Here is a 27,920-nt window from a genome sequence, read left to right on the forward strand (position 1 = left end):
TCGTACTACGTTGCCCTGGGATGGAACTTGGGGTGGAAAATGGCATCACGACAACAGCCGCCCCTCGACAGCAGGCACCCCCTGCAGAAAGGGCCAGGTTTACATGGACTCAGAGGTGGAACTAAACTGTAGGCCTGATCCTGCTTGCTTTGAGGTCAAAGGCAAAACTTCCCTAGACTTTAGTGGGAGACAGCACAAGTCCTGGGACTGTTACAGTTACGCCCTGCAGTGCAGCTGCCTGTACTGTACTTAGTCACTGGGGACCAAATCCCGAGAAGGTCTGAGTACCTGCAACTCTCATGGCCTTCTCTGGCTCTGCAGTCACCTCACAGGCTTTGGCCCTGCTTAGGGGACTTCAGTCTTCAGGGCACCTTTCACCTACGGAATTGCTTCAGGGGAAAACCAATCAGCCATTTTGGGTGGGGTTATGGGTAGCTCGGGGCTCTAGGAATGGAATATTGAGTCATCTACTCCTAGGTGACTAGATAAGCCTGCAGTGTCCCTGCACGTGCTGTATCTGTGCTGTGCAGTCATCTCATAGGGCCTTCAGTCACCTTTCCCTGGTAATAAAACTCACTCTTAAAGCCACTACCATTACCTCCCAGGCCTCCCCAGTTCTATGTAAACAAGTCTGCCATATACATCTGATTGATAGATTGCCTGACACTGATATATACACACACCATCATTTCAATAATTCACCTTTCAGACTACAGGGATCCCAGTGCTCTTGTGGTACCGATAACCGGGTGGGAGGGGAGCCACTCGCTGAGTCTCACCCAATCCATTCTAATCTCTGTATCTCTAGACAGGGGCTGTTCAGTGGCTCTGTCCCAGTGTTAGTCATCAACACAGGGCTGTGGCCTTTCGGCTCACTCTGACACTGATGCTTTCAGGAGGAAAGAAGAACTGACAAAGCGGCAACACACTGGTTGCCTCGCCCAGCTTTTCGGTCTCAGCAAAGCCAAGCCGACTTGTGTGTTTCTGGCATTCTGCTAATGAACCTTGCCTGGCATTTCCCACCTGGTGACTGATTTGTGTGTACAATCTGCTTTCCTCATTGTTCAGCCTCCCTAAATAAAGTCCTTCTTCCTGGCTGATGTGGCTCGTTACTGACCTTTGATCCATAGAGGTAATAGGGCTGGACGTTGGCTGGCTTGTCTCTCTGTGGTTCCTGGGTGAATGGGATTGCTGTCCGTACAAACCTGCAGTGAGTGTGGAGAGGAAACGACAGTGCCTGTTAATTGCATTTCAGTCCAACCACACTGTTTGTTGCATGCAAACCCTGAATTGTTCTTTCAAGGCTAAGCAGAGCAGAGAGGTTAAAGCTTGTCTCTACAATGCCATGGTGCATCACATGGGAAATGAAAACACTCCTGCCTTGGTACAGACTGGAAACCTGCCGTTGTCAGCGTGGACCGTGGGCGTTTTGTGTGGTGGATGCGGGGGCTGTGAGTTACATCCAGTTTTGAAACAGGGCCTCCAGAGGCCCCCTCTTGTTGTTTTTTCTTACCGGTTGGTGGAGCCATTGTAGCAGTAGTTGGGTAGAAAGTCGAAGTTTAGCTCCCAGAAGACATGCAGGGTGATACGCCCATAAGGCGCAGAGACGTTGTGATTGGCCTCTCGGAACATGGCATCAAAGCTGTCCAAAGTCATGTGCTTACACAGCAGCCGGTGTGTCAGACGATTTATCTCCAAGAGCCACTCCAGCTCCTGCACCAGGCAAAGCAACAGCGGCAGGGTTTTATGTATTATCAAGATCATAACAGAAGTCTTATTCGATCAGCAAGAAGATGATTATACATATACACACTATAAATACAGTGTACTTAGATACATACATATTATGATTATACACATAGACACACACACACACACGTGGTCTTCCAAGTGAGGATGTATCAAATATTAAAAAGAAAAGGAGGACTCGTGGCACCTTAGAGACTAACCAATTTATTTGAGCGTGAGCTTTTGTGAGCTACAGCTCACTTCATCGGATGCATACTCACGAAAAGCTCATGCTCAAATAAATTGGTTAGTCTCTAAGGTGCCACAAGTCCTCCCTTTCTTTTTGCGGATACAGACTAACACGGCTGCTACTCTGAAACCTGTCAAATATTAAAGACATTGTTTGAACTCAAAAGTCTAAGGGCATTTGTACTTGCACTCTAGGGGTCCCATTCAACCATTTCCCTTCCTACAGGTGGAAAATGCAGTTGTTCCCCACAGAGCACATTCTTGCTAGAATAACACCTTTCACAGCAGAATCCCTGGCATGTGGAAACTGGTAATTTTACACTACTCGACTCTGATGGTCCTGCAATGTATCAGTAGCTGTAAACCATATGCACACAGGCACATTAAGCCAGAGTTTAGCCACATGGATGCAGCAGGGGGAATTAAACTCAGGACTTTCTTCTCCCAAATCACAGGACTCTACCATCTGTGCTCTGTGAAGATCCCCCACTATGAAACTCCCAAATATAGTCCCTTTGTGGATGATGGGAGCCCTAGAAATACCTAAGATAGGACAGAAAGAAGAGAAGAGAATTCACAAATGGGGAGAAAACTACTGTATATGTGATTTCAATGCGGTAATGGACAATGGTGTATATACATACTACATCAGTATATCATACTCTCTGATTCTACAGCCCTTTCAAACAATCACTGAGCTTACCACAATGGAGGTCAGGTCTTCACTCTCAAAGCGGCTAATGGCCTGGTCTAATGATTTGTACATCGCAGCTGAAATACGCTGAGTTATGAGCCTGTTCAGGTCAATTGATCTACCCAGCAGCTGTGGACAAGAGGAAAAGATACTAGTGGGAAAAGGGGAGATGGATCCAAACTAGAGCCCCAGAGCCAAACCAGCTGGAAGGTGGAGAAAGTTCTGATCTGGATCCAAACTTCGCTGGTTGGGTCTATCTCTATCTAAAAGGGGGTTCGGAACCTGGAAGGTAAATAACCAATCTTTCCTGATGCCTTGTCATAATAATGATAAATGCTTTTGACTCAGTTTTCCGGTTACTTCTTAAATATAGGAAATCTGTTGTCATTAATCTTGACTGTACCCAACAATAGAACATGACCGAGACACTGACATTTTCAGTTGACAGCAGGACCTGGCTAAATCCCCTAGAGACCATGAGACCTTTAAGAAATGTCTGAGGCTGCTGTGTCTGTTGTACCTGGACGTGTCTCTGTTTGAGTAACGTCTCGTAGCGATTGGATGGCGGGTAAGGGATAATCACGCCATAATTCTTACATTCAGCCCGGAAACGTTTATCCAGTAAGACACTGGAAAAGGAAAATATTATCAGTGCATTTGCCCCATCATCCCTTCTCCTTCCTCTTAATCTTTTCCAAGGGCAAGTACACCCCCTTCTGAGTCCTGCCTTCTCTGAGTCATCCCCTTTATGAGCTGGGAGGGTTCTCCCAACCCCTCCTCCCTCTCTTTAACCATATTTTTATACCCCTCTGTCATGGGGGTGTATAACCCCACACTGGTAGATAAAGGGTTAATAGGTGCCTGAACGTTCAGGCAGCCACTTGGCTGTAATTATAGGGCATGCTAGGTGCAGTTTATTATCAGTCTCAGCTGGGGAGGAGCTAGATGTTCATCAAAGAAGAAGCTCAAGCCAGTGAGGAGAGAGATACCCAGGGAGAGAAGGCTCAGCAGAAGGGGGCTAGAGTTCCCTCTCTCTGCGGAAGGCACCCACAGGGGTGGAGCTAGCCCCGTAGTGGGCCCTGAAACAGGGTCTAGACTCCAGCTGGGTAGCCTCTTGGGTCAGTCTTCCAGAAGAGGAACAGGGAGATGGAGAGAACCCAGAGGGTCTAAGAGCATAAGCCCCGGGCAGGCAACAGTGGCTTGGCTTGGAGTCTGCCTGGGGACGCTAGGGAATGCCTGGGAACCCGCAACTCTGAAAGAAGAGTGGGGTTAAAGAGCAGCCCGGGAGGGGTGGAGGATGTAGTGGACACTTGATACCCCAGAAGGAGTGAACTGAACATGACCTGGCTGGAGCACCGAGTCATTAGAAGAGACAGACCACCACAGGGGCCGAATGGCTGTTGGAAGGTGGAGTCTGAGGGGCAGGTCCTGAAAGGCAGGTCCCAGCCATGAGGCGGCACGCTGGCCAGTGAGTCACTCTTCGACACCCCCACCTCGTCAAACTCGCAGCTGCCATTGTTATCTGCCACCCTGCTGTCCATCGTTCTCGGACACACCACCAATGGCTTGTGTAAATGGAGAGTGCGTGCGCGGCAAGGCAGGGCATACATCTAGAGAGCACCGGTGTGCCATGTACTAACAGTCTGCGTGGGCCCTGCTACCGCACACTAAAAGTTCCCAAGTATGCACGGACCTACTCCCATTCACGCTAACTCGCTGTCTAGACAAGCCCAGTGAGTGAACTGCCGGTTCTGACACGTGTAAGTGTTGGCAGTTATTGGGTAGCTGACACTGGGACTCCTGCACGGATGGGCTGCCTTCTTGATGGGCTGCTTCAGGGAATGACTTTGTTGGTGGGAGACCACCAGTCTTCCATCAGGGTGAATGTAATTTGGGGATATCTGTAGGCAAATCCTGGACATTTTCTTGCTGGCTGTGGTCGCACAGGGGCTGAAGCTCTCCTTTAGGGGTTCTCCTTGTTCCTCCCCGCACTGTACCCTGTGTTAAGCCAAGGTTCTGCATTACGGCCACCGTGCAAGGGTAGGACTGGCTCATCAATGCCATGTATGCCTTTAAATGGTTAGAAGGATCATGGCTCTTTGGGGCAGGGATTGTCTCTTTTATTGTGTGCCTAGAGGACCTAGAACAACACATCCTTGAACCCTCCCTGGAGCCGCTAGAGGATACCTCAGAGCAAACAGTAATAACAATCAGCAGCAACGGGATTCTCATACCTGCCAGCCATTGCTTTATAATAGGCAAAGATCTGATCTGCCAACTTGTACACAAACTGGTCAAAACACAAGTTCACCTGACAGAGAAAGAAATATACATCACAAGGGTATAAACAACATAGAAGAAATAGGCTCTTAGAACAAGTGTGAGCGTGTGTGTGTGTGTGAGAGAGAGAGAGAGAACCACTGTTTTAATAAAACGCCATCCATAACGAAGCACTTTACCCTACATTTCCTGTCACCTAGCAGAGGGGTTTCCACACTCTCATGATAAAGGAATGCAGACCATTGAGCATTTATGTTTCTCGCCTGTTATGAATCCTACCGTAAAGCCTTCCTCTCCCATCCCCTGTGCCCTTTATCTCTCAGTTTGAGCTGAGTGGAAAACAATGTTGACTTGAACTGAAACAAAATTTTTTGGTTTTTCTTGTTGAAATGAAACGAGCTGAAGGAACCATTTTGAATGGCATTGCGAAATGAGACATCAATTAAAAACGAAACGTCAAAAGAGCCTCTTTCGAAAACATCGGAATGAAAGGCTTTGGACAGTTACGGAAAAAAAAACGCCTTGACACGATTCGAATTCCAATTTGCAAATAGTTTTGATGTGAAGAAAAATGCATTTTTTGGCAAATTTACTATTTGCTGAAAACAATTGCCCTCCATGTCCTTTCTTGCCTCTTTCCCCGCTGACATCCCATGACTCTTCGGCCATTAGTTACACTTTACACACCCCAAACGTGAATATTTTGCTTTCACTGGATCCACATGGAGCTGATTGCCGACTGGGCCATTGGTCAGCAGGAATACAAAGGCTCCTTTGGAAATTTGTAGCCTTCTCTTGAATATTTCTTAGTATTTTATTTTACTTTTTTAGGGGATACCTCTAATTAATTCACTGAAAAATTGGTCTGTTCAGTCAAACAGGACACGTTTGTGAAGCGAGAGGGAGCTCTTCATTCATAGCACAGTCAGACAAATAAAGAAGAACAGAACTTACTTCAGCTTCAATTTCATCGTATAGGAACTGCTTTTTAAACTTGGTCAAGGCATAATATGCGCTGTCATTATATAGGTCCAAGGGATACAGCACGTACCTGAGGGGAAGAAAACAGTTCATGTTAGAGTCATAGAGTTTATGGTCAGAATGGATCATCTAATCTCAACTCCAATAAACCACAGGGCACCACCACCACCCACCACCCACACACTCAACCCAACAATCGCAATGAGACCAAAGTATTGCAGCCCACAGGAGACTAGACTACGATGTACCACAGGCAGAGAACAGGAGGGACCAAGGTGCACTGGTGCCCAAGGCGCCCGCAGTGGCAAGGGAAGGATGAATCGAGATATACCCAGATAATCCTGGCAAGTGACCCACAGGTGCAGAGGAAAGTGTAAAACCCCCAAGGTCATTGCGAATTGGACCTGGGGGAAAATTCCTTCCAGACCCCACATATGGTGATGATTGTGACGTGCTCCTGCACCAAGCACCAGAACAAGGCATATGGCCCCTCTGCAACCACTCCAGCCCAGCCACGTCTGTTGGAATGGAGAATTCTCTAACCTCGTGCCTTTCAGCTCCACCTACTCCAGCTCCTGAAACTCCCCCCACAGTCCCTAGATCACAGTTGCTGGAAGTAGCTAGAGGACAGCTGGCTTTCTGCTAGCTGAGGGTCTCCCGCACCACCATCCATGCCAGGGAATTCACTGTCTGCCCTTTAAGAAACTTCTGTGCTTCTCTAGCTTTGCAAAGGGACCTTAGCGTCTGCTGCACCTGCCCCTAGAGTAGAAAACAATTTCTTTCACAAGGAAGCAGTTATAATGCATAACAAATGGCATAAGAGTGAGTATTATTTATTACTTGTATTACCTCAGGGCCTGGGAGCCCCAGCCAGGGACCAGGGCCCCACTGTGTTCGGCGTTTACAAACAGAACAAAAGGCCCGGTCATGCACCACTGTATCACAAAGTCACATGTACACTTGAATACTTATTATGATCCTCTTATAAAACTTCTGTCCCCTAGGATAGGCTCCTTAGTGCCTGAAGTCCAGCTAATGAACCCACCCACAACCACCCTTAGGCTCTTACTCCATCATGGACGGTTCCTTGGTTTCCAGGATGTGGTCCGTGAGAATCCAGGGCATGGACATCTCGATGGGGAACTGGATCCGACGGCCCATGGTCAGCTCCAGAAAGAATTCTCGGAACCAGAGCTGGGAGAGATCGCAGCACTGCTGCAGGGCTTCTGGAAATAGACAGGATGTTTCCCCCACACCGGGAGAACACAGAGTTTACTGTCTGCAAGAGAACTAGGGGAAACCTACAGCAAAGGGCAGGTCCTGTAGGCCAGGCATAACATTTATTTTAAATGCAGTTCAGCTATTCTATTCCATCACAGTTCTCAAACCACACCCATCACCATGGTACCTGAGCACTTTACGGGTAGGAGGAAGAAAAGATTATGATCCTCACTTTATAACTGGGGCACCGTGGCCAAAGTCACACAGGGAGTTTGTGGCAGAGCCAGGAAAAGAGCCCAGAGCCTTACCCACAAGACCACCCCTCATTTGCTAGCGCTGCAGCATTCATCTTCACTTAAGAGGTGGCCAGGATCTGGTAACACGCCTGAAATCAGACCACAGTGCAAACCCTTGACTCAAAGTAAAATTTGCTGGCGAGGCCACTCTTGAGCAAGATGACCCGTCGGACCAGGCTGCCTATGCCCGTCCCATCTGTGCAGCGCAGCCGGACAGGACCGGGTGCAAGTCCACCTCTGCTATAACCTCACCGCTGATGTTGAGAAGGTGGGTGAAGAAGAAGGACTGCTTGTGAAACTCCTCAATGGCCAGGACTATTGGCCCATCCAAGCTGCTCCTTAGAGTCTTCTTCGAGCCGCTCTTGTCTGCGATGAGCGACTCCAGCATAGTCCGCACCATGTAAAGCTTTAAAACAACCAGCAGCATCCTGACTGATACAGCAGCACATGGTGCTCTATAGGCAACCAGCCCCACCACCCCCCGGGAGTTTCCACCCAGTGGCTGGATCCTGTAGGCTGCTTCCATTATTAATTTGAGACCCACAAAGAAGATGGCCCTAGCATGTATTGTAGGACAAGTGATGCACCAAAGGCAACAATGGGAGCTACCTGCATAAGACATATGCAAAGACTTTGGAAAAGAGAAGACTATAGGGGCCAACAACTAACCCCCAGAATGGGCCACCGCTGGATGACTTTATGGCCCCAGGACTCCCTGGAGAAGTGGAGACGGTTTACGTACCTGTGTGCTTGATGGACCCACTGCTCGTCGAGGAACCTTAATATCGAATCCACCTTTGGGGTCCTTCTCGCCTCTCAGGCAGGGGTCATTAGGGGGCTCCCGACCTCCCTCCCAGTCACAGATTGTCTTCCGGATTGCCTGAAGGACACTGGGATGGTGAAAGCAAAACTTTAAAATTTGCCTTTAATGTGAGGAGAAAATGCCCAACGTCATGCTCATAAGAGGAGGGAAAACACATTGTGCATGGACACCTGGTGGGATGGGTACTCGCACCGGCTAGGTTTGGGAGGGTGGCTCACCAGGGTTGGACTGTACCCATCGGATGGTTACAGGTGCGTTGGTCACATGAGGATAAGCAGCTCACCTTGGTTCGTTACGGGTGTGTTGCTCACGAGTGCTGGGCAAGGCGCACCGGTAGGCTCTGGGATGTGGCGTATGGCTGGTTATAGCTGTGGAAGGGCTGCCCACACAGAGGGTCGCCCATGGGGGTTGGGCTGCAGACAGGACCACACTAAATAGAGATATGCTTTAAGTTACATTTTGGGCCCCACCTAATCAGGACATTCTTCTTTTTCCTGACTGCTTGTCTCAATGGCTCTCGGAGGGTCACCTGGGCAAAGTCTTGCAGGGCTGCATAGATAGTGTTTCTGATGGCCTGGTTAAAGACACTCTCCATCCGGCCCATCAGCACTTGCAGACCCTTGATCATGGCAATTACCTGGGTAAAAGGAACAAAACTAGATAAGTTTCCTTGCATTCGCAGAGGTAACTCTGGTGGGAAAGGAAGGAGTATTATTTCCATTTTGCAGCTGAGACCCTGAGAGATGAAGCCTGGGATTGTGAAGGGAATTAAGTGCCCAACTCCTACTGAATGTCAGTGGAGATTGGGTGTGTCACTCCCCTAGATGGCTTTGAAAATCCCAGATTAAGTGAGTTGCCCAAGGTCACACAGGAAATCTATAGCAGAGCAGGGAATTGAACCCAGGTCTCCATCTTACTGCCTTAGCCATGAGACCACCCTTCCTTGTGAGGGCTGACCATCCCTTTGGACAAAACGAGCCACTCTTAGCACCTACCTCCACAAAGGCAAATTTCTCCTCGCTGGTGTAGTTGTACCGAGTGGCTCTCTCATACTCCTCAGCGGTGCCTGGGCAATCTTTGTTACAGAACTTATCGGTGGGATGTACCAGCTTCCAAGAATACTGGAAGGAGAAAACAAAACCAACGCAACTTGTAAGGAGCACAGCTGAGCAGACTGAAATGGCACATCATGCAAAGAGGGCTTTCCATCCTTTTAGACAAACACTCCCTCGCCTCCACTCCTGTTGTTTATAGATAATAATTCCTTTGGGAAGCTTGAAAACAAGCTGTTTCCAGATCTGACTCCACCATGGTGTGCGAGCACTTTGCTTTGTTTATTGTAGGGTTGCTAATGACTTCTGGGCCATTGGCATTAAGTTCTTGTACTTTTCTAACATCAAGCTGACCCTTAATGTTTATTCGTAGAATTCTCAATAAAACAACTGTCAGCATCACCCCCGTTTTAGAAATGGTGACAAAAAAGCCAAATTTTGAAATTTCAATGAAAACTTAGAATTTCAGTGAAAACTGTTTTCAAAACAGTCGACTAAATTTTCACATTTCTCGTTGACGGTGAAAAATTCCCAGCCCTCAAGGCAAGCACCTGGTGGGGATGTGACCCTTGTTGGTACTCACCACTTCCATGACATGGGCGCTCCACTTGGAGAGCAGCTGCAGTCCCCGTAAAGCCAAGTCAAAGAGCTCCCTGTATTCCTCATCTGACTTCTGGCTGTCCAGCCCCGAGCCGGTGACCACCTGGAGACCCCCACACAGTGGCAAAATTAGAGTCATAAACCCAAGGCCATGCTCTTCAGCCACGACTGCAAGCTATGGAATGAGAGGTCTAGCTCCCCTGATTCCCAGATGAAATGCCAAAAATGCAACGGGCAACGTATCCCCCACAGGAAAAGCAAACTATTGTTACAATCCTAGCTCAACTTGACTCTTAGTAAGCGCACAAGCAGCGTATTTCCTACAGACCTGGGACTCAGTGGTGTCTCTCCTATAACATAAGAGAAAATACAACTCCTTCCTTATCATCCCAGTGTCTCAGAGATTTCCCTGAGATGCCCCAAATATAAGCCAGCAATTTGTGAATCCTTTAAATAACAACAGAAAAACACCCATACACAAGGTCTGGCACCCTACCAATTAGATCATAATTAGCAATGATGACCCAGTAGCAAATAATAATCACAGGCAAATATGAAAGGACTCAGTCAGCCAATACATCCAAAGAGCAAGACCGGTCCTTTAGTCTCCCACGAATCTTTCTCCAAAGCCCTGGCAGGTAGTTTATTTATTTCAATTTAAATAATAAAAAGACACCGGTGCAAAGCTCCAGGTGCTCTGACACACAATGAATTATATATGTTTTGTTGCAATATTATTCATATGAACTATATTGTCAATAATGGAGTATTGTAACAAAGAGATAAGTGGCTTTTGCAGCACGCCTAGAAGCTCATCCAGTTTACATGACTTGCGTCTACTGATGACTTCAGCGGTAGTTCGCGTCTCTCTCACCCCCCATGGAACATGGATGTGACGTGCTGTACCATTCACTGGACTCCTCCTCCTTCACCCCGGGGGACACCCACCATCTAAGGTGGCGGCCGGAGGCGGCCGCTGCCCAAACGTACCTCACTGTTGCTGTAGCGGGCGAGCTCAGAGATGAAGCGGATGTGGTCGTCTCGGATCTGGACCATCTGCTCACAGATGTTGTACTGGGGACTGATGCTGCTCTGAGTGCACATCCACCTGGGCAGAAAAGCGGCCTCTTTAACGGAGAGGGCACCCAGCGGAACGCGACCTCCCGCTCAGCTGCCGCCTTCCCTGGGCGCTCTGAAAGCCTGTCACCTTCAGAGCATCGGGACTCAGCGTGCAGCAGTCCTCTCCCGTGTCCCACCCTGAGCCGCTGGACAAAGCGTGTGTGTGATGCACGGTCTTCCTCCGTCCCGAGGCTGGTTCACATGGTGTTACACCGGGTTCTCATCTACCTCTTCTGCCAGGATAAGCCTCCTTCAATTCTGCCCTTGTAATGCAGATGGGCATGCTGTACTTACCTTCCAGCCAGGAGAGCAGTAAACAGCCAGCCATCTCTAGGCTGCTATCCATGCTGCTGTAAGGGGAGTGCTCAGGGAACGAATAGGAGCAACACAGGCTGTGCATCTCCCAATCCCTACCTCCCAACCCTGAGGATAACCATCTCCGGACAATATCATCCTCTGTGCGCCCAGCCTTGAAGTTCTGGTTTGTGTTTTCTACCACAATAGTGGGGTACCACAGCAGTGGACAGCAAGGAACGCTGCTTCCTTCCTGCTCTTCTTTTGGTCCTGGATTATTTATTCCTACCCCAGCAAAAAACCTGTATATAATTTAATATGCAGAGAACAATTGATTGGCCAGGATTCTCTTTCGTAGTCTTTAAAGGACCTTAAAGTGAGGGTCCTGGCTCCTTTACATGGCCAGTATAAAAGAGTATTAGTGGAAATAAGAACTAGGTCCATTCAATGAATTTAGCCCCCATATTCCTGATCATGAACTATCCAGTCTTGGAACTTGGCCTTATCGCAAAAACGTTTTCTGCACACAAATGTCAGCCCATGGGATTCTCATGAACTATCGTCATGGCAACTGCTTCAAGTATTCGGAATTGGCTCTTCATGCCGCGTGACAGGCCACGGTATGACACAAGGTGTTGTTTCTGCTCCGTGGCTAGGTGCTGCCTGACGCTCTTGTGCACAGGAGAGGGACTTGAATAAGTTGCTTGTGGTGGGAGCATTCCTATGAGACTATGTCCACAAAAGCTCCTGGCGCAGGTACTTGTGGTGTCTGAAGTTCTGGTAAGTGCTTGATGGTGCTATCCCAGAATCCCATTACTCGGCTCTTACCCGTTTCAGTGTCCTGTGCTTCCCACAAGAGAATCGGCAGGTTAACAGGGATGGCCGGTGCTGCACCAGCCCATCCTGCCACATATACTGTAGTCCATAGGGAAGAAATAAAATGCCGTGCAAGAAAAATACAATTAATTCCATCTGGAGTGAGGCAGGTGGGAGGAAGGGACAGAAAGGGGGAAAATCATGAAAATGCAAGTCTAAAAGGGTGCAGGGAATAAATGGCCCCCCCACATAGACACTTGGAGCAGTTTTGTAGCCAAAGTCCCATGCAACTTCAGTTAGGAAGTGTGTGAAAAAGGAACCTGTGTATTAGCAAGGCAGGGCGAGGAGAGATATGTGGTGCCCATGTACTGTGGTGATGGGCACATTAGAAACGTAATTAGTCAGACAAGTAGTCAGCTAATTAGACTCTAGGATGGCAAAATGAGGAGAGCTGGTAGAAATTTTTCATTGAAACATTTTTTAAAATCAACAAATGGCTTTACGATCAAAACAAACATTTTCACTTTGGTCAAAAATTTCCATTTTTTACTGATACATTTTGTTAAAAAATTCTGAGTTTTGATTTTCGGAAACTGAAAACTTGGACTGACCAACCAAAAATTTTTTCCCAAAATGTTTTCAAAACCTGCTTTTTTGTAAAAAACAAAAAACCCCAAAAGTTCTGGTGGGAATTTTTGAAACCCCACCCACAATGTTTCAAAATTCCTTGTGCAAAAATAATTAACATTGTGCAAACAACTCAAAGAGTGAGGGAAGGTCAGATACATTCTTGGTTGGGAAGGTGCATGAGGACACCTCCAGCCAGCACGGGAGGAGTGGAAGCCTATCCTAGGTGTGCCTGGCCTCCATTGTGAAACTGGAATATAAATGAAAGCCTGGTGATAAACACTGAGTAATTTCCTAGCCCCATGAAAGGAGACTGGTCTCTTTATGAGACCGTTGAAGAGCCTTGGTAGCTAGAGTGGATGGATCAGTGAACAAATGACTTTTGAGGCTCCACTTCACTTTGAGGAGAGAAGCGAACGAGTTTGAAGCCTTTAGTTCATTTTATGCGGACTTGAGTCCACTTCACAAAAATCAGCAGTAGCAGTTTAACACAGAGGACAATGTTGGTTTAGGAATGATCAAGGACTGAACCAATCAATGCCTAAGAGGCTCCTTGGGACAGTGGAGACACGAAAGCAGCACAGCACATTTCTGTGTTGCTTTTCTGTTATTTGGTCCCACAGAAGAATGCTCACGGAAAGCCAGATGGATACCTGGGACAACAGCTTATCTCAGTCAGGCACTGCTTATGTGCCATGTGCAAAGTTGCAAATGCACCTTAATCCCAACCTATCACAGGGATATCCACATCCGTCTCTGACGTGCTTTGGAGCAGTAACTGACCACTGCGCCAAACCGTGCAGACAGGTGTGTTTGTATGTGTATGTGATGTGATCTAAACTGACAGCTTCACACTCATTTCACGTGAGAGCTAAACTGGATTTGAATCCAGATCCTAGATGATTCCATAAACCGACAGCACCACCAAACCCCAGGGAAAGAAACTGTTTGAGGAAAATGGAATCACCACTATTAAGAAACTCACGTCAAATGGATCTGACTGGTAGGTGCATGTTTCATTCCCTGTGTCCCATATGAAAACCTCCCGCGTGGGGAAGGGCTGTGGAGTGGCTCACTGTAACTGCTTCCACTGGAAAAGGTGCCCTGCTTATTGCACAGATAGAATCCAGTGCTGTGTTCATGCTCTGGAGGATTTTGTACCCCGGATCAAAAATGTGGATTAAAATCTGCCCAGAGCAGGCACACATCACTCACATTCACACAGCCTGTGCACCTGAGTGCCCACACACCCATGAACACTCAGACCGGCACTCACAGCTACGCCCCCCTCCTGTGCAAGCACACAAGCATGGGCACAGAGCCATATGACACTCCTGGGTGCCTTCTCACTCATGTGCCTAAACTCACAGCCACCCACGCACACTCACATGGATGCACACTCACACTCCCCAATGACTGTGAGCACACACCCAGTGCACCCTACATATAGGCACACTTATATGTCCCCATTCTCACTTTCCTGCACACACACACAAACACACACACTCATGCCTGCAGGAACGACCTGTCTTTCACACACACGCGTATACGCCTGCACAGACAACTGACCTCACATTCAGGCATGCTCGCTCCTGTGCACTCCTGCCCAAGCACCCTTGGGCACACTTGGGCCCCTGGAGCCAGCCACGCACAGACCTCACACACTAGAGAAGGAGTGTCACAACTCCCTTCCCTTTCCGGACACATGGAAGCCAAGAGACATTACGGCAGGCACTCACTTGGATTTGTTCTCCTCATAGTGAGCACTGGTCTTAATGTATCTGGCCAGTTCTATCTGCATATCGCCGAATAAGGGAACCACCTGCAGCTGCTGGAAAAGAAAACATAAGAGGGTTGAAATATGGTAGAGGTTTTCCTTTGGCTGGAGAGCAACACAAAAGGACACGAGAAGGCATCTTCTGCCCCTGAGGTGCTGGATTGGGCCTGCCAGTTGAAGGGGAGGTGCACACCCGGACGCACAGGCATCCCAGATGATGAAAATGACTGAAAACTTATGCCAGGCTTTTTACATAGGGAGGATCATCCTGCCATAGACCTCCCGGCCCCTGGCTTTGGTGATACCCTGTTTATTGCTCAGTAATGTACAGGGCCACATCTCCAGCCCCCGGGAGTCCCTAGGCAATGGGCCATACACAAGCACCAGCAGCTGCTGGAGAGAGAAGAGTGTATGTATAGAAAAGATAAATACATAATAACCCTGAACCACTCAGCCCGTCCCCCCCGCCCCCTCAAAGAGAAATAAAGCAGTACGCTAGCATTAAGGGCTCCTGCTGACTTCAGAAACGGACAAGGATGCAGCCATTGCATGGGCCTCGGGCACTGGTGGCAGCTTGGTCTCGCCTCTTCTTTGTCTGTGGCACACAACACTTTAGACTCCTGAGGACCTAAATGCTTTAGTCTAACCCAAGTTCCTGGGCTCAACGCATCTCCTACACTAACATCACCGTGGGTTGACAGGAAGTGATGAGAGTGACAAGGCAGCGAACAGCAGCCCTATGTAAGAGGGCAAAATCCTTTCGTGGTTGAGCAATATTCATCCATTAAGTACAAGGTTGGTTTTCATTTTCACTCAAATGAGGCAGAAATTGTTAATAGTGCAGGGATTCACTCCCCCCCCCCCATTTTAGGAGGAAAATTAAGTCAACAGGACTAGATGAAAGGGAAGTTATTGGCAAAAGGACTCAGTGGACGGAAAGCTAACGGTAAGTATTACCATAGCTAATGGGAAGTGAATAGGATACAATACATTTCATAAGGAAAACATGCTTTATTCTCCTATTCATTGCTGCAGCCACAACTATTCAATGCCAGATCTTACCATGTCTGCTAGTGCTGATGTGACCCAAATCTAAAGGGCCAATTTATGGCTGGCTCTGGGCATGTAAGCGATGGAAGGGAGAAGACGCTCTCCTATGAATGCATCCGATGAAGTGAGCTGTAGCTCACGAAAGCTTATGCTCAAATAAATTTGTTAGTCTCTAAGGTGCCACAAGTCCTCCTTTTCTTTCTCCTATTGAGGGAACAACTGCAACCCAAGCCAGGGGTTGCAGACACTCTGCTAAGGGCTAGGTACTGGACTACCCACAGAGGGGAAAGAGAGGCAGAATAAGTGCAGGGACTTAGCCCTTTGCTTTTTCTGCAGCAGCCAACGGAGCTGGGCTGGTATGGGTGGACATCCTGGCATACACGCAGAGTCCCAGGAGGAAACCAGGAGGAACCAGGCGGAACTTATCCAGGTGCTCCCATTCCTGCACAGACCCTTTGCAACCCACTCCCTGAGCACAGCATGGCATACAGCCACAGGCTAGCCCAGAACGAAAGGAGTGAAATTGTTCCAGCAAAGCTTAGCATTAATTCTCTACAGAACCTCCTGAGCATTTTGAGGTGCAGGTTCAAGCCAACACACGCTTCCAATTCACATTTCTACCCTACAGGGGCTCTGATTTCCAGATGAAATGAGGGTGCATAAAGCAAGGCAAAGGGTTGTTTGGCTCCTTTTGTCAATGGCGGCTAAAGAGAAAAGAAAAGCCAATCATTAACCTCAGAAACCATAATGAATTGGACTAGAATTTCAATAGGGCCGGAAAACCCTGTATTTCTCCAGCGAGTACAAACGACTATCAGAAATACGCCACCTGCTCACCCAGAGCCATGGCAATCCAACTGTCTCCGTCGCCACAAGAAGGACCTGGATCAGGCTGAGGATCCTTAGGTCTTTATCTGAACTTTAAATATGTTTGTTGTTTGCTTTAAAAATCACACCCAAGCAGGCTGGATCATTAATTGACAGCAATCTGAAACCTGACCTGCACAGGCCACTGACCTTGAAGAACTTGTCTATTTTGCTAAGATTGATTCTCTTCTTGGTGTCCAGTTTGTAAATGTTGCTGACGTTCCCATCCATCAGATAGAGACCAAAGCCCATCACCTGGAAGGACACGGAGACAACAGGAGAGGCTAGAGTCATTGTGATGAAACGATAAATAGACAGCATAGGTCAGAAGGGAATTCCCTTTTTATAGGGCATGAGAAGGCAATTTAGAGTGATCCATCTCCTGTCATCCAATCCTAGCTTGTGGCAGTTGGAGGTTTAGGGACACGCAGAGCATGTGTTGTGTCCCTCACTATCTTGGCTAATAGCCATTGATGGACCAATCCTCCATGACCTTATCTAGTTCTTTTTTTAATCCATTTATACTTTTGACCTTCCCAACATTCCATGGCAATGAGTTCCACAGGTCGACTGTGCATTGTGTGAAGAAGTACCTACTTTCTTTTGTTTCTTTTAAATCGAATGCCTACCAATTTCACAGCATGCCCCCCAGTTCTTTTGGTATGTGAAGGGGTAAACAACACTTCCCTATTAATTTTCTCCATGCCATTCATGATTTTATAGACTTCTCTAACATATCCCCCTTAGTCATCTCCTTTCTAAGGTGAATAGTACCAGTCTTTTAAATCTTCCCTCATATGGAAGCTGTTTCATACCCCTTCTCTGTACCTTTTCCAATTCTAATTTACACTTTTTGAGATGGGGAGACCAGAACTGCACACATTATTCAAGGTGTGGGTATATCATGGATTTATATAGTGGCATTATGATATTTTCTATGATATTATCTATCCCTTTGCTAATGGTTCCTAACATTCTGTCCGCTTTTTTGACTGCCACTGCACATTGAGTGGATGTTTATACAGAACTATCCACAATGACTCCAAGATCTCTTTCCTGAGTGGTAACAGCTAAATTTAGACGCCATCATTCTGTATGCATAGTTGGGATGATGTTTTCCAATGTGCATTACTTTGTACTTATATAAACACAAGGGGCAGGCCAGGGAGTGTTCAGCAGATAACAATGTGAATCGTTAGCTAGCTGCCATGACCACCCTGCATTCTCTGTTCGTGAACTCTGACTATTGACCTCAGCTCTGACTAGGACCATGACTCCTGCTTGAACCAAGGAACACTCACATGGATCCTGACACCCGGTATTGACCCTCAGCCTGATCCGATACCAGTCTTTGGCTTGACCTTGGCCTGACTATTGACCGTGACACTGACTCTGAGCCCCGGCGGTTGTCCCTGCCTATCAAGCTCCTGCCACTAGTCCTGCCTACCTTCGCCCGAGATCCTGACACGTTCACTTTATGGCCTCTTTGGGGTCACGGCACAAATGCTGGAAGGAGCCCAAAGAATCCAACGATCGGTTCCATCACTGCTAGCCAGGGGCCTGAGCAGCAACATTCAGGGGCTGCTAAGTCGGGGGGGGGAAGGGGGATTCAGATCCAGGGATTGGTTTGCCACATGAGGCTGCTTTTGGCCCATGCAAGCAAAGAGCGGCTCCTAAACACTTGAGTGTGACAACAGAAGCACCACTTGACTGCCGTGCACAGAGCTTTCCCGTTCATCAGTGAGAGGCTCCACCAGCTGGCTGAATGCATGGTACAGCCATCGTATCCTCTGGGCACGCTGGGTTGGGTTGCCGACCTGGTAAAGGGTCCAGAAGGAGAAAGCTGGTGGCGAGGAGCGACAGGGAACAGAGTAAAGAGAGAAAGGAAGAAGGGAAAAAAAGGTCTGTGGAAGGAAAGCAGAAAGGACAGGAAGAATAAAGAGGAGAGGAGAGAGAACAGACTGAGAAAAGCCAGCCCAGTGATCTACTGAAAGCGCTGTACAGGGACGAGTCACTGCTCTGGCAGCTGGGAATGCCATGGAAGCAGCACACGCAGCCCCCGGGCAGAGGTAATGCTTCAGAACATGCCTGCGTGACCCATGTGTAGAGCGGTGCCCGGCTCTGCTCAGCTGGACGGAACGTCATGGGGCCTGGAGGGGGAGAAGTAAAGGTAGGAAGTGGGGCAAGCAGTGGAGATTATGAATTCCCAATGGAAGGAAGGAGGAAAAGATTAAGGGAGGGAAGATGGAGAGTGGGCAGGACAGGGAGCAAGGTGGCTTTGCAGGAGCTTTGATATTCCTTGGAGAGGCTGCATCCTTGTCATTCTAGCCCTTGTCTCCAGAAGAATCTGGCTCTGTGTGCGTGGAGAGACCCCCCCTCCCCACAAATCTGATACCACAAGGGAGGAAGGGAACAAAGGAAAGAAAAAGGGAGAGAAAAAAGAGAGGTGGGAGCACAAAGGGATTTCACCGCTAAGAAATGGAACAAAAGCCAAAGAATGCGAGAGCGCGCACAAGCGGGATTTACCTTTAAGAGCATGTGCTTCTCGCTGGGCGTCAGGTACATCTTGTTTTCATAGTAGTCCACACAGATGTTGACAATATCCGCCAGCAGCTCCTCATAGCCAGGGATAACTTCCAGCTGCTGATGTAGACACTGAAACACCAACACACCCCACATTAATCCCACAGTGGAAGGGCCAGGGAGAAGAAGGAGGAGGAAACGTTTGGAGGCTCGAGGAGCAAGATTTTCATCCTGCAGTTTGCAGACTGACAGGGCCATCTGTGTTTCATTGAACGGTTAGTGGTTCTTAGTCATCCTGACCTTGTGTCGAAGGACACAGTTTCAGAACCAGGAGCAAGAGGAGAATGTCACCTGCTAGCCTCACCTGAGGTTGTGTAGGAAATGTTAGCTCCACTACGGCACCAGGCATGAGAAACAAACCCCTTTTCTCCAGCTCTCAGGCCTTCAGGAACAACACTCCCTCCTTAGATTGAGTCTTCCAGTGTGGTCACCAGAGAACCAGGGGTAACAGCCAAACATAACACTGTGACGTGACAGGCAGAAGAGAAATGATCTGGCTCAAGAGGAGACTTTCCACTCTGCTAATGTCGTCTCTTGTCTTTGTGTCATGTTCCACCTCAACAGCACAAACCATGGGATCAGGAAGGAGCATTTTGAAGCCCTTTTCTGATCTGCAATCCCCGAGATGGAGTGGAAGTGTGGAGTGTGGACCTTCCTGGCTCCATCTGTATTTTACATTGTGCATGTCTCATCTGGCGAAAACTCAAGGCATGGATGCACCCAGTAGGTGAAAACAGGAACCTCAGTATGAGAGATTGAAGGGTAAATCTTCTACCAAAGAGACAACCTCATCCCACTCATCTTGTGTCTTTTTGATCCCCACACCTTCTCTTTATCACTGGTAGCTGATACCCTGAGAACTCTAAAGTCATCCCAGATGTTCTGTTAGCTGGATGTAAGGCCTGATCCAAAGCCCACAGAAGTCAACGGAAAGACTCCAATTGGCTTCACTGGGCTTTAGATCGAGGGCATAATGAACAACGTAGTCATCTCAAGAGCCAAACCTGCAGCACTCTTAGCTCTGCCAATGCAATCATGTCTCCCCTTCCTGCACTAACTGGCAACTTTGCTGAGCAAGTGGTGGGAGAAAGAGTGAAGGAAAGCGACCTGCCTGTGTGATCCGATTGTGGTTCGCCAGGAACATGGAGAGGTTCTGGGATTCCTGAATAGACTGAGGGTCAGCCATCTTCCTCAGAAACTGGGCAGCTCTGAAAGGAGAAGATCCTGTGTTGTACAGGGCTCTTTGTATCATGTTATCTCTTGGTGGAGTCAAAATGTTGATGCCATGTTAACACAGCAGTCAGGTCACGTAGGTTGGGTAAAAAAAACCCAAGTTTTATACAATTTAATAATAACAGAAACATTTTCATGATTTTCTTTTAATTTTAAATGAAAACAGCCTTTTTCATCAGAATAATACTTAGCCCTTACAGTGTCCCTCTTATCTATAAAACACTTCACAGTTCTGAGTACGGTCCATTCTCCCTGGTTTACAGACAAGGAGATTGTGACACAGAGAGGTTAAGTGGATATTTACCCATTTACACTGTAATCCAAGTCAAGAGGGGAGCCAGAACTAGACCTCAGACCTCCTGACTCACAGCTTAGTGGTTTGTCTTCTCTACACCAATTCCATCAGGAGATGCAGTTATCACTCTGCGATCTTTGCGTGCAGACACTGTAATGCTTTGCTAGTGCCTGAGAACCAGCATGTGAAGGTGACCATGAACAGCCCAGATTAGTTTTACTGTCCAAGGTGAGCAAAATGCTATTAATGAGCAGACAACATAAATGGTGAAAATAATAATAGCTAGCTCTTTAGAGTTTTTTATCCATTGCTCTCAAAGCGCTTTACAAAGGAAGTCAGTAACATTATCCCCATTTTACAGATAGGGACACTGAGGTTAGCTTTTTAAAATGTTATACCTTTAATATCCCTATGTGTCATTAGTAACACAAGCAAAGAATGCTTTGTTTAAATCCAAGCTCTTTAACCTGCCGTGGCTGCCTTGCAGGTCTGCTGTCTCCTGCAGTCTGGTCTCCTCTATTTTGCTTGACTGATGACTGGTTTGCGTTGAATATATTCTGTAGTTTTAAGGGGAAAATCCCCCAAAGAGCAAAACCCTTTATGGAAACTTATGCCACTAACACTCTAACGACATTCACGCAACTCCGAGGCTTATGCTTTGCATTTTTGTTTCGTTTAGTAGCCATCCGGCACTGCACAGCATTTTAGCAGAAACTGTTAATCACCTGCAAAATAATCTCATTAGCTCTCTCTAGTTAAGCTATTTATCTGACGCCCATTACAGTAGTATCTGAGCACCTCACAATCTTTAATCTATCCTCATAACATCCCTGCGAGCTACTGTCCCCGTTTCACAGATGGGGAACTGATGCACAGAGAGACTAAGTGACTTGCCCAGGGTCATACAGGAAGTCTGATGGAGGAGGAACTCAAACCCCATGCTCTGGCAAGCATCCTAACCACTGGGTCATCTTTCCTCCTCCTGCCCTGAGTCAGGAGCAAATGAGACACAGCCCTGGCCATCCTACGCCTCCTCCCCGCACGCTACAGAAATGTGCAAGTCAGGTGATTCCCCTCCCACCTTTTGTAGGCAGAGTGGTCATTTTTGACGCTGCACTTCATGTTCTTCAGCTCATCCAGCACGGCAAACATGTTAATGAACTTCCCCAGTGTCAGGAGATAGGCCTCGGAGACAAAATCCTTCCTTCTCTCAGCATGGCACAAGCGCTTCACCTCGTTGCAGAACCGCTCTATAGCCTTGCGCTGGAAGACAATGGAAGGGGAACGTACTTAGTGGGTGTCCTGTTCGTGCTTAGTAGAACTATGTAATCCAGTGGCTCAGTGTGCACCAGTGTGCGACATGTCCCCATCTAACGACCGGCCCACCAAATGGAAAACAGCCCGTTACTGCCACTAGCTAATAGCATTCCTCCTTCGGCTCAGGTGGAATAGGCCTGCACGTTTAGTGCTGAGATGGGATGTCCACCCCACCCAAGGCCTGAGCAGGTTAACAGGGGCCAATTAACCTTATGGGCTGCACTTGGAGGAGAATCGGGAACAGATAAAGTCTAAATGATGATGAAGCGCAGCTGGGCAGGGGCAGGCTGAGCGTGTATAAAGCCAGGAAGATGAGAGCAGGAGGGGGCTGCAGGGAGGAGCTTTGCAGTCATTCCCTAGAGAGAAAGGGAGTTGGCTAAGGACGAGGAGGAGATCTAGGGGGAAAGCGAACCCTTGGCTCCTACCCTGCACTTCAGAGGCTAGCAAGAAGCCGGGGGAGGAGTAGCCACTGGGAGTGGAGAAAGCTCGGGCTGGTAAACCCAGAGATGGGCCGGGAGCTAGAGAAGTGAGGTAGGAAGGAGCCCAGGGAAACAGCAACTGGGTCTGAGACTGAATAGACTGTTGTTACTGGGCACAGGGTCCCTGGATTTGCACTCAGAACAGTGGATGGGCCCGAGTTCCCCTGGACCTGGACTTGAACCGGAAGACTTCCTCCCATGGCATATGGACAAGTTGTCCAGTGGGACTTTGACACCCCTGAAGGACTAAATAGTGACCTGCCCGGAGGGCTGAGTCACAAAGAGGGAGCACCCCAAGTTCCAGAGAGAGAGAAAGAGGCCACGGGGCGAGCAACTGACAGAAAGGGGTGCCAGATGAGGCAAGAGCTAATCCCCAGACCCTGCCACCAGGATGTGCCCCAGCAGGGCATGTACCCTGTTACAGTGCTGAAGGTTCCATGTTCAAGCCCCACTGATGACAGATGAAGAGGCTTTGTTACAAATATCCCAGCTCACTTGAAAGTACTCTCACTGCTGGCCAGAGGAATGTGGGTTCAAACCCTGTATGAGGCCTTGGGCTGACAATGTCACATAGAGTGGTGAGTTCTGCAAGGTAAAATAAGGTGTTAAGCCAAGAGCCCTTCTGCACAGCTCTTCAGCTCTCATGGCACTGAAAAAGAGCAAGGGAGAAACCTGGCCCCAGCCAGCATTAGAAGTGGGTGTAGGTGACCAAGGTTCTGTGTGAACTCCTGGAGCACAGCCCAGTGATCAGTCTACATGCTCTGCCAGCACTTAGCATGTGATTTTGTTAAGTGCTTTGGGATGTCTCAAGTCTGAGCGCCGCTAAATTTACGTCTCTGTGCCCTTATTTACTTTGGACAGTTCCAGTGGCAAGCGTAAAGGAAAGGTTTCCAGCCTCAGAAGACTTTCCTTATCTGGGGTCACGTCCTCTTACAAATGGGTGGCCTGGACTGTGCCTGGCTTTGCAACCAGACAGAAGGGGAAATCTCTCCAAAAACACTGTCACCTCAAAGCAAATTGAATCTGGGGAGCTGTGGAAGTGGCTGACAAAAAGTATTAATCTGAGCAAAAATAAAAGGGGCAGGTGGTCTGGCAACCTCATGCTTGTTATCTTCTATCACATGTAATACTGAACTCAAATATTTCCCCCTGCTGCAGAAATGCCAACAAAAACATGGTGGTGTAAGTGCCTTTGTGTCTTCCTCAACACCCACCGTTCAGGCTCTGGAGGGTGACTGTTCTCTCCTATCTCTTCATTTCCTTTCACAGAGCACTAAAAACATTAGTTGTTGTCTCTAAGTATTAGTGGGGTGGCGGCCTTATAGAAATACATTGCAGAGCAAATATCTACAGCAGGGCTGAAGCCACCTGGACCTTCATAAGCTTCTGGGCCCAGCTTTGCCCAAAGGTCTATGACCCGGGCTGAATTTTGAGTTTATAATTAAATCTGAGGCTAGGCAAGCGTTGTGTGCCTTAGAGATTTTGCTGTGAGGTATCCCACATGACTACTGGCAGCTGCAAAGCTAAAGGGTGTCTCAGCTCTACCAAGAGAAGTTGGGAAGGTGTCCTCCAGGCTGGACTGGCAGGGAAATGAGATCAGAGAGCCACAAATACTGAACTGGGAATAGAGCTCCTGCCTCCCTCCTTCACCACTTACCTGGAAATACATGAACTTCATCAGCTTGGTGACCTCCGGCTCCAGAACTTCCACGGTCTTCTCATAAATTTCCACCCGGTTCGGCTGTTCGTTACATTTCACCTGAACAACAGCAACAAATGGTCATCATTAGCATTCCTAACAACATCTCTGGTTTGCACCGGCTCCCATCCTCTGATGATTTCAAGGTCAAAATGACAAGGTGAAGCCTGGCCTGGGTTAAGGAGGACAGTCGAGTTGAAAACCAAGTTTGTTGTTATGGAAGCAATTCTCAGACCTGGGATTCCTTTCAGATATTATAAACGAGGATGGTGGCCTGCAGCATTGCTCTGGGAAGCAAAGTCTTCTGATATATTTTTTGCCTGGCCATCAAACAGGACAAGTCCTGGCTTGATGTCATCACATGAAGATGAAAGGTCATCGCGCTGTAAAGTTGCACTGATGCCTCACATTGCAAAGTCACAAAACTCAAAGTGCATTCAAGGTTTTAATGTTCTTGCAGCTCTGGAACAGACCCGTTATGGTCAACAGCAAGTCATGGCTTTTTTGGATGAGTTGTGACTATACTACAAAATGTTGTGGGGGCTTTATCATTATTATTAATTTTATTTTCAAATTAAAAATATCTTGATAGGTCACCTACATCCAGGTCATGGAAACCTGGATGCAGGGAGAGGCTTATCCGAATTTCACCTGCTTTAATTCCAAACTCTGTCTCTTTAATGGACAGCCTGGTAAGAGTTATAAATGCCTATCCAAATCCGACATTGCCAAATTTCATGCTTCTCTGAATTCATCTGAAATTCAGCTCTGAGGCCTCTCTCAACTCTACCTCCACCCTCCTTTATGTGGGCACAATGGTGTAAGGGAAGATCCTCAACCCCTATTCCAATGAGTTTGCACCACTGGGAAGCTGCCTTAACAGCGTCCCTGTATAAGCAAATCCCCAAATGGCCAGCTCCATGCCACCCACGCACAGCCTCCCTAGCCTAAGGGGCACATCGAGGGCATGGCCAGAGCACACTCTGCTCCAGCGGTTCTCACAGAGGTAACAGCCCCTGGTGAGCCGATACAAACTGGTACAATCTACAGCAGCAGAGTGGCTGCTCTATCTTGTGTTTGGGGCTGAATCTGCTATAAAACATCTGGCCATAAAAGCACCTTTGCCCTTAGGAATTCATGTAAGAGATGCATTGAGGCAGAGCAGGGTCAGTGCAGCAAGCGACTCAGATAGGCAGAGTAACAGCACCAGGAGGGTAAAGATTTTAATCCACCAAAAAAACAAATCTTCGGTGGCATTCAATCCCCTCTCCCCACGCCCTGGCAATCTCTCTCTCTCTCTCTCTCTCTCTCGCCATCCATTCAAACTCTGCCTGCAGCATGTTTCAGTGATCGAAAGAGGCAATTATAGCACAGGAACAGAAAATCATTGGGAATAAGCAAATATTCAGTCAGCAGCACAAAGCCCCAGGAGGCTGCGACTCATGAAACCACCAACAAAGGACAGCCCCAGGGGAATTGCATTTTGACCTTTGCTGGGGTGCCACAAAGGCATAACCATCAGCCTTGTCAGCCATGTGGACATACGTCTTTGGCTGCATTGCACTACTGAGAAACCCCGGTGTCACTGTGGATAATAAAAGCATGTTGTATCTGCCCTGCTAAGAGCATCTACCACAGTGACGTAACACAGACTCACACTACAGCCTACAGGCCTTGAGCCTAATCCTGCAAGCAATCACTCAAGAGGACCACAGATGAGCAAACTTGTGTGTGAGTGTTTTCAGGATTGGGCCCTTCAAAATTTAGGGTTTTGTTGTAGCTAGAGGGGCTAGAAAAATGCCCAACTTTGGCTGGAAAAGGTGTCAAAAATTATGGCTGGATCAACACTTAAAATGTATCAGCAGCCAAAAAAATGTGTGTTCATCCAGCCTCTGGCAAGGCTGAACTCTGAACCAGGAGGTCTTCTTTGTCTGCATGCACAATATCTGTATCACACAGAGCTACACATACAGCTGTGACGTGTGTGTGTTACGTGGGGTTTTTTTTTTTCAAACTTCACGTGATGTTTAAATCTCAGTGGAAGCCCCCAAACAAGCCAAGTTTGAAATCATCCCAATGTAACCTGTGGAATAGAATCAGGGGGAAAGTGTCTTCCAAATTCAGCTCCGCTGATTTCACTCTAAAGCCCAGATCCTAAAGGTATTTAGGCACCTAACTCCCCTTGAAATCAATGGGAGTTAGGCACCTTTGAGGATCTGGGCCTAACTTCTCAAAAGCAAATAAACTTTGAGCTGAAACAACTTCCAGCTCCAAAGGAATGTGAGAAAGTGAGGAGCATCCGAAGAAGAGGGGTTAGAATGGAAGTTACAACACAGCTTTAATTACAGCAGGTGCTACCCACTCTCCTCGTAACAGACAGAGATGGGTCCTGCCCTGGGCACAGCACAAGTCCTCAAAGCACGGACCCCAAAGCTCTGCAGCTACTATAGCAGCTGTCTAGTGTTGTTGGTACTGCAGCCCACGCCCCTCTCCTCTCCAGCAGTGGGATGCTTGGGCTGGTGGGGTCAGTGTAGTCTCATACCAGCTTCTCACCACACCCCAATAAGGGTCTTCTCTCCTTCTGGTTGATTTCCCCAGCACAGATCAAGGCATTTGTAAGTGACAGCCAGCTGGCTATTCTAGCATGTCCCTTCTGGGAAGGAATCCAATGCTATTTCTTACCTGGGGTATGGCCCGAGAGCAGCTCCTCCAAGTGTAAAGCATCACTGCGTATTCATGTCCTTCTTCCAGCATTTCATTCTGCAACATACAGAAACGTACGGCTGTGGAACGCCCACTAGAAAGAACTATGGATCAGCACCACAGGGACCGAGGGTATGTCTACCCTGCAATCAGAGGGGCGACTGCAGCGTGGGCAGGCATATCCAGATAATTAAGGTAAAAACAGCCATGAAGACATGGTGGCGCAGACCCTGGTAGGGGCTAGGAATGCAAGGGTCCTGGGTGGGCTTGGAGACTCACCATGCTCGAGTGCACTGTAGCCTGTTCGATGTACCTGGCAATGCCGGTCACAAAGGCATTTCTGTCTTCAAAGTTTGTGTCGAAATTAGCCTGAAGACACAACAAATGGTCAAGGGATAAAGCACTGTTGGATATTTGTTAGGGTCCAGCTGCTCCAGATGGCCAAAAGGGCTTAAATAATTCATTAAGAAGGAAGATCCCAAAAAAACATGTAATGATTCCCCCAGTCAGGTCATCTGCATGGACTGATCCCAGCACCCTTGGGTCTAAAAGAACAAGTCTCTCGCTCATGGTCAGGTCCGTTCAGTCAGAGGCAGAGGCAGGCTCATTAACCTTCATGCTCCAGCCTCTGGAGGGGGACAGAGAGCCTCTGGAGGGGGACAGAGAGCCACACTTTGTTAGCAGGGGTTACCAAGAATAAACGGTGATAAAGGGCAGGATAATATCCACATTTCCAAGTCAGGCAGCCCCGAAGGTGAGGATGTGTATGAGGCACCAGATCTGAAAACTAACAGCCAAGTCCTAGTGGTTGCTCTTGTACGTAGATGCGCTGAGAGAAAAAGAAATGAAGGGCACTGACTTCTGGCTTTAAGGCCCTTGCCGCTGCTCAGACTAACTGACACAGGGCTCCAGCCTGCTCCCACCGACGTGAATGGCCATAGATTGGGGCCAAAGGGAGAAAAACAATCTAGAGCTGTCAGAGGGCAGCCTGCCCCTTTAAGAGACAAGAGGCTTGGGGCCAGTCTGCCCTATTCAGTCAGCCCCACCCCACTATACCTATGCTGGGCGTAGGACTTAAAAAAAACCCAGGAGACCCCAGCAGTGTAGGGCTGTCTGCGGAAGAGAGCAGGGAGAGTG

At 48.1% G+C, this 27,920-nt stretch overlaps 1 protein-coding gene across 1 annotated transcript in view; it reads right to left on the reverse strand.

Annotated features, from left to right (window-relative positions):
• CYFIP2 (cytoplasmic FMR1 interacting protein 2) overlaps positions 1 to 27,920 on the reverse strand; it is a 75,038-nt gene that overhangs the window by 34,942 nt on the left and 12,176 nt on the right. The window contains exons 3-23 of the mRNA XM_077824591.1: positions 27,063 to 27,152; positions 26,763 to 26,840; positions 24,039 to 24,140; positions 21,667 to 21,848; positions 20,169 to 20,265; positions 19,001 to 19,129; positions 16,625 to 16,729; positions 14,520 to 14,611; positions 10,915 to 11,032; positions 9,908 to 10,027; positions 9,268 to 9,393; positions 8,743 to 8,909; positions 8,192 to 8,339; positions 7,702 to 7,855; positions 7,002 to 7,158; positions 5,906 to 6,002; positions 4,906 to 4,982; positions 3,192 to 3,300; positions 2,681 to 2,800; positions 1,514 to 1,713; positions 1,118 to 1,205 (exon numbers count right to left, since the gene is read on the reverse strand). Of these exons, the coding sequence (XP_077680717.1) occupies positions 1,118 to 1,205; positions 1,514 to 1,713; positions 2,681 to 2,800; positions 3,192 to 3,300; positions 4,906 to 4,982; positions 5,906 to 6,002; positions 7,002 to 7,158; positions 7,702 to 7,855; positions 8,192 to 8,339; positions 8,743 to 8,909; positions 9,268 to 9,393; positions 9,908 to 10,027; positions 10,915 to 11,032; positions 14,520 to 14,611; positions 16,625 to 16,729; positions 19,001 to 19,129; positions 20,169 to 20,265; positions 21,667 to 21,848; positions 24,039 to 24,140; positions 26,763 to 26,840; positions 27,063 to 27,152 (2,556 nt within the window). The remainder of the gene's footprint in view (positions 1 to 1,117; positions 1,206 to 1,513; positions 1,714 to 2,680; positions 2,801 to 3,191; positions 3,301 to 4,905; positions 4,983 to 5,905; positions 6,003 to 7,001; positions 7,159 to 7,701; positions 7,856 to 8,191; positions 8,340 to 8,742; positions 8,910 to 9,267; positions 9,394 to 9,907; positions 10,028 to 10,914; positions 11,033 to 14,519; positions 14,612 to 16,624; positions 16,730 to 19,000; positions 19,130 to 20,168; positions 20,266 to 21,666; positions 21,849 to 24,038; positions 24,141 to 26,762; positions 26,841 to 27,062; positions 27,153 to 27,920) is intronic.

Source organism: Eretmochelys imbricata, chromosome 8 (assembly GCF_965152235.1).
Source record: "Eretmochelys imbricata isolate rEreImb1 chromosome 8, rEreImb1.hap1, whole genome shotgun sequence".
NCBI lineage: Eukaryota > Metazoa > Chordata > Testudines > Cheloniidae > Eretmochelys > Eretmochelys imbricata.